The following is a 13,442-nucleotide window of genomic DNA, read 5'->3' as shown; positions in this document are numbered from 1 at the left end:
ATTTCACGGTGCCCGATTTTTACAGGTTACGACTTTTCAGGTGAAACTTGCCAGGTGACATTGCACTTTGAAGTTCGACCCGAACACATGATTTTAGAATTTAGAAAAATTGCAAAGCTCATATAAGTAATTATTATAGACTCTTCATTAGGTAATAATTAAGGAAAAATTGAGGCTATGTATCATGAGTAATGTCATCTTACATAATTTTTAGACATACATATGTATTGAATGAAGGTCCCAAGAGGCATATATGTCTCTACAGAGGACAAAGTATACGTAATAATTGAACTTTAAATGGCGAAAAATTAATAATACGTGCCATTCGTTCCGTGGATGAGGATTCATAAATTCCTTTGTCTTCCTTTAATGCCGCGGAATAAAGGTATTTCATTTTGTAGGACGCTTTGAAAAGTTTCACTTGTCTAGGTGAGGATTTTTCCGGCCCTTTCGCGGAAACTTATGAGAACTTTTAAGAAGTTTCCCTCCCGATGCGCCGCATATTTCCACGTATTTTATCTTTGCTCCCATTTTCCCCTGCGAATGCAAGATGCACTTCTGTCGTGTGATGGAAAAGAACGCGGAAGTTACGAGTAGGAACTCTTTCTACGTGGAACACTCGCTTTAGGTCCGTTTCTTCCGGTTCCGAAATTTCACTTCCGGGTCGCGACATCAATTTCCTCAATTTCTCCGACTTCCCTTATAACTTTTAATTTCGTTGATAAATCGCCTCTTTATAGAAGTTTCATTACGCTGCTGCATATCTCAAGAGTCGCCCTGCGGTATTACGTGACTTTCGAAATTGCACACATGGACAATGAAATATCCGGATGAAATAGCACGGTTAATTATGCCGTTAATAATTGCCTCGTGGTGATAAAAGACACGTACTTTGTACAGGTACTCACCCATCATTTTGAGTTTCAATAGAAATGCGGAATATCATATTCAATAGAAACGCTTTTATGTTATTCGTGTTGAATTTTTTAAAAAGATTTGGCATGACTCGTTGATTAAACAATCCTGGCGAACATAAATTGAAATCGGCATCGACATGAAAGTATAATCGTTCGCATCAAATTAAATCCTCTAATTCGAGTTATGATCCGATTGAAAACGAATAATTTGAAGGAAAGACTGAATAATTAACGTTATGATGGACAAAGGAATAAATAATTAATTTGTATTCATAAGTAATAAGTAAAAATTCATAAGTACCACTGCGTCAGGGGATTGACATTCTCTGAAATTTAGATCTCTGGTAGACAAACGCGAATCAGATTAAAAAAATTTATTTTCGTAAAATAATAGTACCTTTTGTAAAATTTCCACATGTAAATAAGGTTTCATTCGACACCTTTCCGGGCGCGTATTTACCCTATAAATAGCTAAAATTATTTTTTAATTTCAATCTGTGACCCAAAAACAAGGCACAAAAACATTTCATTTTTCCTTCATTAATAATTCCTTTCTATTTTTATTTTACGTCATAGGCGCATTCTATTTCATCCGATAATTTCAGGAGCAATGTTTGAATTGCAGAGAGAATAATGGCACCAATTTAAATAACTGTTATTGATTTAAATTGTTTCTTAAACTTTCATAAAATACTCCTACTCTCTACTGAAAAATCCTGTGTAAAGACTGGTAAGTACGTATGATTGGTCATCTCGCAAGAACTGATAAATATAAAAAAAAAAGGGTTTGTCAGCAACAATTGGTCAATCCTCAAAAGAATTAAGGTGACATGAAAGTGGCGTCTGTGAGGTCTCATTAAAGAAACTTTTCTCCAAACTCGGTGTACCGATTCACTTGAAATTTTACCACGTGAATACCGAGGCTCTAAGGTAGGTCATGAAATTACATTTTTTTTTCCAAAAAATTAATTTATATATCATGGATTAGAACCAACATGGTGTACTCCGTGTCCGTGTTAGACGTTTCACGCTTTTGAAAAATTTAAAATCGAAAATGAAAAGCTTCAGAACCTAACTCTAACAATTTCGACAACTATAGAATTTTTTCTCTATAATTATTCTACCGAAATGACATATAGAATTACTTTCCTACAATTTCCAACGTAGACTGTAACAGACTAACATAAATCTCGTCGCCCTTTCATGTCACCTTAACAGAACTCGGTAATCGACAAACCCTTCAAAATGTCCGATCGTGTGGGAATTTTACAGCAATTACTAGATAATTATCCTAATTATCGCGTGATATATATATAGGCATCGGGGTCTACTGTTTAATCTCTTTAGGATACTTCGAATTGAACCTAAGGAAAAACTGTGAGAAAGGGGGAAAATTGACGCCGTGACCCGTGCCGACTTCGAGATCATTGATCGCGCGACGTGACTCTAGATCTTTTCCATAAATGTATGATTTCCGATTGTCAATGCTTGACTTTCTATTGTAGTGCCTCGATGCGTTCGCCTCGTGTCGTCCGTGATAAGCCGTAAGTCGCGTGAAAGTCCCGACGCACGTTATCGGGACGCCTTGTGCCGAACCAATATACATATAATATATCGTACGCGTGTATGTATAATATAATGTATATATAACAATGTGTCCTGTCTCGCCGGATATTGGGCGACTCTAGTATCGCGCCTATAGTCCCCCCAAACTATTCCGATGGCGAAAGAGAGAGAGGGAAAGGGGTTCATCTTTAGGGGTAAAATTGACTCGTCGCGAAGATCGAAGCGCGAAGTGGAACGACAATGTAGCCAATTACTTCGGATTTTTTTTCTTTTTTTTTTCTCTTTTTGTTTTTCTTAAAACTAGTTTATGGAAGGACGCGATGATATGTGCCTAACCTAAAAGAGTTGCACCCCGGCGTCGACTCGACTTGGCAAAAGTGCGCGATTTCGAATATTTCTCTTTGGGAGGAGACTTCCCCAGTAGCACAAAATATTTCACTTTATTTTCTATGTATTTAACGAATATCATACATTTTGTTTAGATTTACCAGACATTTGAAATATTTGCTAATCGTTTTCTTCAGGATATTGTCTTTATAACATTTGTATAATATTAGCTCCATGTGTTTTCATAATATTTTTCTGACGGGTATACAAAACATTTCGTCTCATTTTAATACAAGTATTTTTTATATATTATCTGCCGAATACGTTATATACGTTTTAAAAAGATTTAAAATCAAAGTCACACGTTTTGCTCCCATTATGAAATAGCGGAACGAAAGTATTAGAAATATTTCTCGTGTTTTTTCATACCAAATGAAGTGTCCGATAATAGTCGTGAAGTAAAAAATGTATTTGTATTACATGTTCATAAATTAAAAAAAATATAATTTCTATATATGGTTATAAATTATTGAAACTAAATATGTCATTGAGATTTTTTCAACAAATATTTCAGATATCTTCGCGTGAAATCTATAAGAAATCTTAAAAAATCTGTCGCTTGAGATATTTAGCAAAGATTACAAAGAAATATTTAGAAATTATTCTAAGCTACCAGGGTTCCGGGAAATTTTTCGGGAATTTTCCCTGCCGAAGCGGGATGCGAAATATGTCACTTTTTGCGGGATGGCCATTTTCTTTGAATGGAATCATGAAAATCCCGGTTAATCCTTCCCCTGTTACGGAAAGGACACCCCTCGTATTCCCCTGCAAAACACGTAATCTCCATTGTTCCGGTAGGCAACTGAGTTTTGGCTCTTCGGCGAACATGTTCCAGGGATTTGCCCCTGACCGGAAGCTGGAAACGAACGGAAAAAGAATTTCACTCTTTCGAATACTCGATGGCATGGCGAGTTGGAAATAAATCGTCTTCCTTTTGAAGGACGACGTTAGGACGACAGTGATCATTTTTTGTGGTTGCCTCTTGGTGAAACAGCAATTAATTAATACAGCAAATATATTCACTGTTTTCGACATTTTTTTGTTTCAAGAATCATCAGATAAGGTAGAATATATTGTTTAACAATATTATGGCTTGAGCTCGAAAGTTTTTTTAATTTTGGAAAATTCTAAGTCAATTTCAAACGTACTGTATGTGCGTCGGTCGTGAAAATAAATATTAATTACTCCTTAATTAATTATTCCCCTAGTAGCACAAAATGTTTCTCCTATATTTTCTATGTATTTAACGAATATCGTACATTTTGTAAATATTTACCAGACATTTGAAATATTTGCAAAACGTTTACTTTAGAATATCATCTCTATAATATTTATGTAATATTAGCTCCTTGTGTTTTCATAATATTTTTCTACCAGATATACAAAACATTTCGTTTCATTTTAATTCAAGTATTTTTCTTTGTAAATATTATCTGCCGAATACATTATAAACGTTTTATAAATATTTAAAATCAAAATCACACTTTTTCCTCCCATAATAAAATAGTCGTGAAGTAAAAAATGTATTTTTATTGTGTTAATAAGTTAAAAAATATTTCTGTATATGTTTATAAATTATTGAAACTAAATATGTCATTGAGATTTTCAACAAATATTTCAGATATCTTCGAATGAAGTCTACACGAATCATAAAAAATCTGTCGTTTGAGATATTTAGCAAAGATTACAAAGAAATATTTAGAAATTATTCCATGCTACTAGGGTCCTAGCCATTATTGTTCCGATTAGTAGTCGTATTGAAATATTTTGCCGCGTCGAAACGAAATATTGAAATAAAAATCCGGATTGCTTTGTACTTTCGAATCGGCTGCACTTTCGCAAAATCGAGAACGGAGCCGGTCTCTGGATAAAGTATGCAATTGGTCGACTTCTATCACTAAATAGATCTCTAAATCTACCGCCTTTCTCTTGGGTGGAGAGCACCAAGTCTTACAAGGAACGTATCTTAGGTCGATCTCTCCGATTTGATTTCTTTTATAATATGTTATAGTAGACTAAAAACTAAGCGACACGTATTTTTTTTTATCTGCCATTAGACACTTTAAGGGGGTGAAACCACCATCCAAAGTAAGGCATGTCAAGGGGCGATTTGGCAGTTTCACCCATAAGAACATAATATTTTTAACCAATCCACCTGGAAAAGCTTTCTCATAACGAGAAATGAAAAATATAATTTTTTCAACTAAAAAAAAAATTAAGGGGTTAGCCACCCCTCACAGGCCTTACTTCGAATGGTGGTTTCACCCCCTTAAAGTGTTTAATGGCAAATAAAAAAAAATACGTGTCGCTTAGTTTTTAGTCTACTATAACATATTATAAAAGAAATCAAATCGGAGAGATCGACCTGAGATACCTTCCTTGTTAGAGATGACATCGGGACATAGGTAGAGATAATCTACTGGTCTAAGACGATTAGCTGAAACGTGATCCACACATTCGCAGCTCCCGTCACTCTGTGCGTGTCAATGTGTGTCTGGCGAGTGTGTACGTAGCATTCCTATATATAATATAGAAGAACTTGAACTTCTATCCCCTATTCTAGAAGAAAGACGCTCGACATTCGGCGGAAGCGAAATTCCATCTTGTCGCCCGATGGCGTCGTTAAAAAAGCGGAGAAACGCAGGATTCTCCTTCGAGACCCCCCGAGGGCTCGAGATCTCGAAACCCTCCGATAACTCACCCCTTAATCCCCGCAAAATACGTCCTTTGGAAATTGTATCCCGCTTAAATGCGAAGTCACTAACGTGGCCATTTGTCTTGTCGCGTTTGAAGAAGACTGCAGCTTTGTTTTCTCAAATAAACGCAGTTTCTGTCTTAAATGTGCATGGTGTAGAAAAATGCTACCCACAAAAGTTGTTCGTTGTATCATGAGGAGCAACTTTTGTTTAAAACTATTTTGCCTGCCATGCATCGTTAAGTCGGAAAATGGAATTTATCTTAATCGGAAAACGGATCATTTTGTGTGGTGGTTCCTTAGGTCAATATTGGAATAGTTTTGCCCTGCAATTAAATTATGATCACTGGTTTGTTTTCGAAAACAAACGCAGTTTCTGTCTTAAATGTGCATGGTGTAGAAAAATGCTTCCCACAAAAGTTGTTCGTTGTATCATGAGGAGCAACTTTTGTTTAAAACTATTTTGCCTGCCATGCATCGTTAAGTCGGAAAATGGAATTTATCCTAATCGGAAAACGGATCATTTTGTGTGATGGTTCCTTAGGTCAATATTGCGATAGTTTAGCACTGCAATTAAATTGTGATCACTGGTTACCACTGCGATTGAATTATGGTCCGATGACACATCGATCTGGAAATTGGGGTAAGTACTTGAATTTGATCTTCTTTCCGCAAAGTTTTGAAGTTCTCGGAGCGTTTGAGGGAAATGAGGACTCTTCGGTGGTTTTCTGGCATTTGGAAGATACACCTTCTGTCCGTCATGTTGAGGATCAGGTATCGTATTGATTTTTTGGGCATTATGTTTGATCTTCTTGCTAATCTGGAAAGAACGAACAAGGAACCTTGTCATGTCCTAGTTCCCATTAAGGATCCCTTATCTTGAGGTCTTCCTTTAGTTTTAATATTTTAGGTTTTAATTCCCTGTCAGTTTTCTCTCATTCAACAATAATTATCTATTAGTTTATGTTGGCTCTGATAAATTCTTCGGTATAATCACTGAATTAAATTTTTCTGACGATTTGTCACTTTTTTTTCTTCTAAAAGCGTTCGACTTGTTAATTCTCCAGGTACCATTTTGATGTTTGCAAAAGAGTTCAAAGAAAGCGGTTACTTCTATACGATTCATTGTTAAACAATTGCATTGAAGCGTGCCTCCGTAATCATTTTGCATCAGTTTTTACGAATTTTCTTTATGTGTGCACCGCAGACCTCCTTGGAATGAGATAACATTATTTCACAGTCCGTCAGTAAGAGTTGATTCGTTCGTAACCCAGTTCATCTGATCCGAAGGCCATTTTCTTCTTCAATTTCCTCTCACTCCATCTTCCCTTCCCAAACATTTGAAGAAAAAGAAATCAGGAGCATCCGACTTCGCATCGGGCAGTGGACATTTCTCAAATTTTACCTTTGGACGCCATCTTGGTATTCCATCACGGGATTTGAATCGTATTTCATATTTTCAATGTTCCCGCCAGGGCGTTGCTTCGCAGTTTCCTACAGTGAATCACAATTTACGCAGTTGATTTGGTACTGGCATAAATTCTCTTCTATTCTGATAATTCTTTGAGCTTTGTAAAACAAACAATACGATTTTTCTACCTCCTGAGTCGCGAGAACACATTGACTGCGATCTGTCATGGAACATTTGTTAACGTATAAAGTCCATCTAATTCGTTATCAGTTTTTTCCAATGCACCCCATTTGTGACCCGTCGATAATTGGATTAATAAAAGGTTGGATTACGCTTAATTATTCCTGATAAGCAGATGTTGAGTTCATCTTCTGAGTCTCACTTTGAATTTACCATGGAATAAAAAGGTCCGAAGGAGGTAGCCAAAATCTCTGCCATTTTGCGGGGACCGAATTCGAGATTTCGAACGCCATTTTGGCTCTCCGTGAAACGAGATACTTGCTTTCAAAGGATGTACCATTTTGCGGGGACCGGACATCCCGTGTGTTTTCCGGAAACCATTTTGATCTCTTTGCGTAACAAGAAGGACCGAACAAGAAGAATTCGCCACTTTGTCGGGACGAGATGTAAGATGGGTATCATTCGGGCACCATTTTGGTTCCTTCGTGCCGAGAAAGGGCTGCCTTAAGGGAATCTCTTCTTGAAAATTCGCCATCTTGCGAGAAGCGGACGCTGTGTCCTCCCGGTGACATCTTGGTCTCTTCGTGAGATGAAAAGGTCGCTTCCAAGGAATCCGCCATTTTACGCGAACCGTCTTAGTCTCCAAGTGCCATCTTAGACTCCGGTGACACGAAGAGGGCCGAGGAAGGTTACTTCTGGAAAATCCGATATCCTGCGGGACGCCACGCGTGTCGTTCCAGCGCCATCTTGGTCTCTCCGCGACACGAAAGGGGTTGAAGGACATCGCTCTTCGAAAACCCGATATCTTGCGGCAGCCGGACGCCGTGCGCGTCTTCGTCCGCCATCTTGGTCCCGCCTTGACACGAAAGGGGCCGAAGAAGATCGTTTCATAAAAAGATGCCATCCCGTGGAGATTGAACGCTACGCGGGTCTCCCTAGCGCCATCTTGGGCTCTTCGTGCGACGAAAGGAGCCGAAGAAGATCGTTTCATAAAAATCCATCGTCTCGTGGAGGTTACACGGCACGCGGACTTCCCGATAGCCGTCTTGGTCTCACGACGCGAAAGGAGCCGATGAAGATCGCTTCTCCAAAAACCCAATATCTTGCGGCAGTTGGACAGCACGCAGGTCTTCCCTCCGCCATCTTGGCCTTGTCGTGACACGGAATGAGCGTAAGAAGATCGTTTCATAAAAATCTCGTGGAGGTCGGACGACACGCGGGCCTCCCGAGTGCCATCTTGGTCTCACGACGCGAAAAGAGCCGATGGAGATTGCTTCTCGAAAACCCGATATCTTGCGACAGTTGGACGCCGGACATGTCTTCAGTCCGCCATCTTGGGCTCTCCGTGACACGAAAAGAAGCCGAAGTAGATTGCTTCTTGAAAATCCAATTTCTTGTGGGACGCCACGCGGGTTTCTCAAACGCCATCATAGTCTCCTCGTGACACGGAATGGGCCGAAGAAGGTCGTTTCATACAAATCCGTCATCTCGTGGAGGTCGAACGGCACGCGGTGCTCCCGAGTGCCATCTTGGTCTCTCCGTGACACGAAAAGAAGCCGAAGTAGATCGCTTCTTGCAAATCCAATTTCTCGTGGGACGCCACACGGGTCTCCCAAACGCCATCTTGGTCTCCTCGTGACACGGACTGGGCCGAAGAAGATCGTTTCATATAAATCCGTCATCTCGTGGAAGTCGAACGGCACGTGGGGCTCTCAAACGCCATCTTGGTTTCCTCGTGACACGGACTGGGCCGAAGAAGATCGTTTCATATAAATCCGTCATCTCGTGGAGGTCGAACGGCACGCGGGGCTCCTGAGCGTCATCTTGGTCTCTCCGTGACGCGAAAAGGAGTCGAAGTAGATGGCTTCTTGCAAATCCAATTTCGTGCGAGACGCCATCTTGGTCTCTCCGCGAAACGAAAGGGGCCGAAGAAGAAGTTGCTTCCAAGGGATCCGTTGCGAAAGAAGCACGCGGAACGCGTGTCCCCGTAGTCCCCTCGAATCCGTCGCCCCACGATAGGAAAGTTCTAACGCGCAGTTTCTCGTCGGTTAGGTTAGGTTAACCCCGCCTGTCGGCGACGCTTTTCGCCGCGACGGCGTCGTGTCTTTCGCGACCGCGACGCCTCGCGATTAAGGCGCCAGCATCTTGGAGAGCTCCTCGTCCTGCAGGCAGCCCTTCAGGAACTCGTCCTGCGTCAGCTGGCCGTCGTTGTTCTCGTCCATCTTTGCGAAGATGTTCTTCGCCCTCTCCTCCGCACTGTCCGCCGGCCTGTTGCTCGAACAGGCGCCCAGCATGTCGTATATCGCCTGGAACACAAATATTTTATGTTCAATACCCTGCTCGTAGCTGCTCATCTAATGTGTCATAAATATGCAAAGATTTTCGGAGTTAATGAGAAATAAGTTCACCTTAAATAATTCCAGTATTCATTATTATTGCTGGCGAACAGAAACCCAATGTGTCGTACGTTACTTCGGATGGGTATTTCATACGGTCAGAACATTACTTATACTTTGTAACGTTTTATTTCAATGTTGTAACAAATGGTAACGTTGTTATTTTAAATGTTTTTTTTTTTAACATGTCGAGCCATCATTGTGTCTTGACTTGTTAAAAAACATTTAAAATAAAAACGTTAGCATCAGTTACAACAGTAAAATAAAACGTTACAATTTATTCAGTGTATCGTAAATATGTAAAATTTTTCATAGATAAAAAAGTGCCGGTTCACTTGTAATAGTTGATGCATGATTATTACTGCAGGTGTACAGGTCAAATCTCTTAAATTAAATTTCCTTCGGAATACCGTCCATTGCAGTTTAATTCGATCGAAAATCAATAGTGATTCATTTATCAACAAACCACAGTTTGCAATATTCGCGAAAAATATTTTCAAGATACTTTTCTAAAATATTTTATCTGCGCTGTAAAAAAATCTAATCCTTCTCATTGAGTTCCTCTGAAATTAGATTTCCCTCGGAATACCGCCCACTGCAGGTTAATTCGATCGAAAACCAATAATGTTTGGCCCACAAACAACCCACAGTTTGCAATATTTGCGAAAAATATTTTTCAGGTACTTTTCTAAAATATCTTTTTCCGTGCTGTTAAACAATGTAATCCTTCTCATAGAGTTCCTCTTAAATTAGATTTCCTTCGGAATATTGTCCGCTGTAGCTTAATTCGATCGAAACCAACAGTGATTCGTCTATTAACAACTCACAGTTTGCAATATTCGCGGAAAATATTTTTAAGATACTTTTATAAAATATTTTTTCCGCGCTGTTAAAAAATCTAATCCTTCTCATTGAATTCCTCTTAAATTAAATTTCCTTCGAAATACCGTCCATTGCAGTTTAATTCGATCGAAAACCAATAGTGATTAATTTATCAGCAACTCACAGTTTGCAATATTCGCGAAAAATATTTTCAAGATACTTTTCTAAAATATTTGTTCCGCGCTGTTGAAAAATGTAATCCTTCTCATTGAGTTCCTCTTAAATTAAATTTCTTTCGGAATACCGTCCGCTGTAGCTTAATTCGCTCGAAGACCAATAATGTTTGGCATCGTCCACTTTCCGGATGCTTATGCCAAAATGGCGACTAAATATCCCCGGAATGGAAAGGCGAGCAATTCGGGGCCAAATAAGGCCAACTTCTCCTATTATTGCAGATCCATTCCGGGTACTTTCTGACCAAGGTGCATTCTAGCGTGCCGTTTATTTCGAGCGATTCGCTCGATGGAGTTTTACATTACGCGAGAAACTCGACTTCCTCGCCGAATGCAGCGACGGGGATGCCAAAACCTCAACCCGTGGCCATGCCGCGGTGGAAATAATTATTCATGAAGGTAAATGTCCCGGGAGAGTTTATTTTAGCCTCCGCTAAGTCCCTATATTCCATTGCGCTACTTGCGGGGACTGTTTTTTTTTCTCACAATGTTACTTGATGAACACAGCCCTCTTGCTTTCATCTTCCGTGTCTGTCCGGAGAGAGCGAAGGAGAAAGAGCCTCGAAAAGGACCTTTTGTCCTGTGCTTTATCGTCGCACTCCAGGCTGAATGAGTTTAAGGACGTTTTCGCATTACCCCGCGACCGCGAGTAAATATTATCCTTTTTATTTAAAAAGGTGGACAGCAGAGAAAGTGGCCCGATATTAATTGCATTCTTTAGAGACGCAATGTCACCAGTACATGAAATGTAGAATTAAGGTGATATGAAAGGGACATTCGATATGTATATAAAGCGTCAAAATATTTATGAAACTTTTCTCCAACCTGGGTGCAACGAATCATTTGATACTTCAGCACGTGATTATGAAGGCCCTAAGAAAGAACGCGGTGTTCGGGAAATTTCATTTTTCACAAAAAAAAAATGGGATCTTGGTTCTAGTATAGGCTAAATAAAAGAAACTTTATCTTTGAAAAATGAAATTTCATGAGCATCGCGTTCTTCCTTAGAGCGTTCCTAATCATGTGTTGAAGGGTCAAATGATTCGATAGACTCAGGTTTGGGGAAAAGTTTTATAATTGCTTTCACATTTTCATGTATATAAAATGAGAGGAAGGATCCTTCTATATATATATATAAAGCGTCATAATATTTATGAAACTTTTCCCCAAACTGGAAGCACCGAAGCATTTGAACCTTCAGCGCGTGATTATGAAGGCCCTAAGGAAGAACCCGATGCTCGTGAAATTTCATTTTTCAAACAAAAGTATGTCCTTGGTCCTAGTCTGGGATGCATGCAAAATTTTTGTTTGAAAAAATGAAATTTCTGTAGCGTAGCGTCCTTCCTTAGGACCTCCACAATTGCATTCTGAAGTTTCAAATTATTTGGTGCACCTTGTTTCGAGAAAATTTTCGTAAACATTTTGACGTTTTGGTATATTTAGGGTAGTACCCATAAGTAATAAATTATTTAGAAAGAGGGGTCTTAGACATTAAAATAATTGATTACCCAGGCAACTCATGAAGTGGACATACGTAAATTAATCGTCTAAATTAGGTCTATAGGCATAGCAAATGTATACCGTCTATCATCCACCTAAAAAAATATCTACAGGATATATATAAATACCTATATCTACTGTAGATGAAAATTATATATCCACTATTGATCTACGAATATCTAATTATTTTATGACGCATAATGGGATTAGAAGAGAATTTCGTCCTTGTTACATAGGGGTAAGATTTAAATTAATCAGTACGGATTTAGTTCATCAATTTATTCTAAACTAGAATAAACCTAAAAATTCGTTAAGCTATCGGAAATCCAAACTATCCATGAATATGTACACGGATGTATTATACATACTATAATAAATTCAATTGTACCAGCTTTTAATTCTAAGTAAACAACTTTATACTTAATTTTCCTCCTACGATTTCTTCCTACGTATTCTTTATCAATGTCATTCGAGTGACTTTCTATCAAATAAGTATATATAACCATACGTTTCGGTGTTTAATTTATTAATTTTGTTCCTTAAAGAGATGATAACTATATCCTGGAAGCACTATAGTCCCAAAACTGATATATTGCTGTTAAAACTAAGGAATTTCTTCCTTGGTAGGTTTGGCTCGGAGCCAGTCACGAAATCTATCTGCACCTTCTTTTGTCAGCTCATAAAAGGGATAGAGAGTATAGGACAAGTACTGTTTAAGTAGGGATTTCATACTCGACTAAAGCAGTACATCATTCACTTTCCAGGAATAATCCGAAAACGATCATAAAGGTTCTCAAATTTCAAGGAACTTTTCTTTCGCCCTCTTTACTGAAGTTTTCATGCAAGTAGAGTACAGAAACGGGTGACTTTAAATAAGTTTAAATGCACAGAATTGTACGAAAAAAATTAGATTAATTAATAAATTAGATTCATTAATTAATGAATAAATTTAAAATTATTTATCATTACTCCTACGGTTGAGTCTCATTATGATGCTAATTAGGATATTAACCAGGAATAATTTGTAATGTATCGGAACAAAAAATATTATTAAAGAATAATCCTGTATTTATTCTGTATGCTTTCTATTATCTTAGAAAAATATCCTGTAAATTAATACGTTTCAGTTACGTGTAATGTCAATTTTGTAATTGTCCCCTTCCTAAATTACCCTTTCCGAAGACTTCGGGGTCAATTAATACGGGGATCCTCGGAGCGAGAAATATGATTAAGATTTTCCACGTTTTCTGCAATATCCCTAGTAGCGCAGAATAATTTTTTTAAATATTTTTTCTAATCTTTGCTAAATATCTCAAGCAATAGATTTTTTAAGAT

At 38.4% G+C, this 13,442-nt stretch overlaps 2 protein-coding genes across 3 annotated transcripts in view; both read right to left on the bottom strand.

Annotated features, from left to right (window-relative positions):
- The window catches only part of LOC105698960 (neurocalcin homolog), a 28,008-nt gene extending 19,418 nt beyond the window's left edge, over positions 1-8,590 (bottom strand). Inside the window, exon 1 of one of the 2 annotated variants that reach the window (XR_002762241.1) lies at positions 6,217-8,590. The gene's annotated coding sequence lies outside the window, so the exon portion shown is untranslated. The remainder of the gene's footprint in view (positions 1-6,216) is intronic. The other variant, XM_012423618.2, reaches the window with a different exon arrangement.
- An 18-nt stretch (positions 8,591-8,608) lies between these two features.
- LOC111674040 (neuronal calcium sensor 2) lies at positions 8,609-9,462 on the bottom strand (the record flags this gene model as incomplete). The annotated part of the gene is made up of 1 exon (XM_023432922.1): positions 8,609-9,462. A coding segment is annotated over one exon (177 nt), but the record flags the coding sequence as incomplete, so codon positions are not given.
- Positions 9,463-13,442: the final 3,980 nt, after the last annotated feature.

This window comes from Orussus abietinus, unplaced genomic scaffold (genome assembly GCF_000612105.2).
Source record: "Orussus abietinus isolate OABI.00-Male unplaced genomic scaffold, Oabi_2.0 scaffold475, whole genome shotgun sequence".
Classification (NCBI taxonomy): Eukaryota; Metazoa; Arthropoda; class Insecta; order Hymenoptera; family Orussidae; genus Orussus; species Orussus abietinus.
This window is presented reverse-complemented; position numbering and strand designations above follow the sequence as displayed.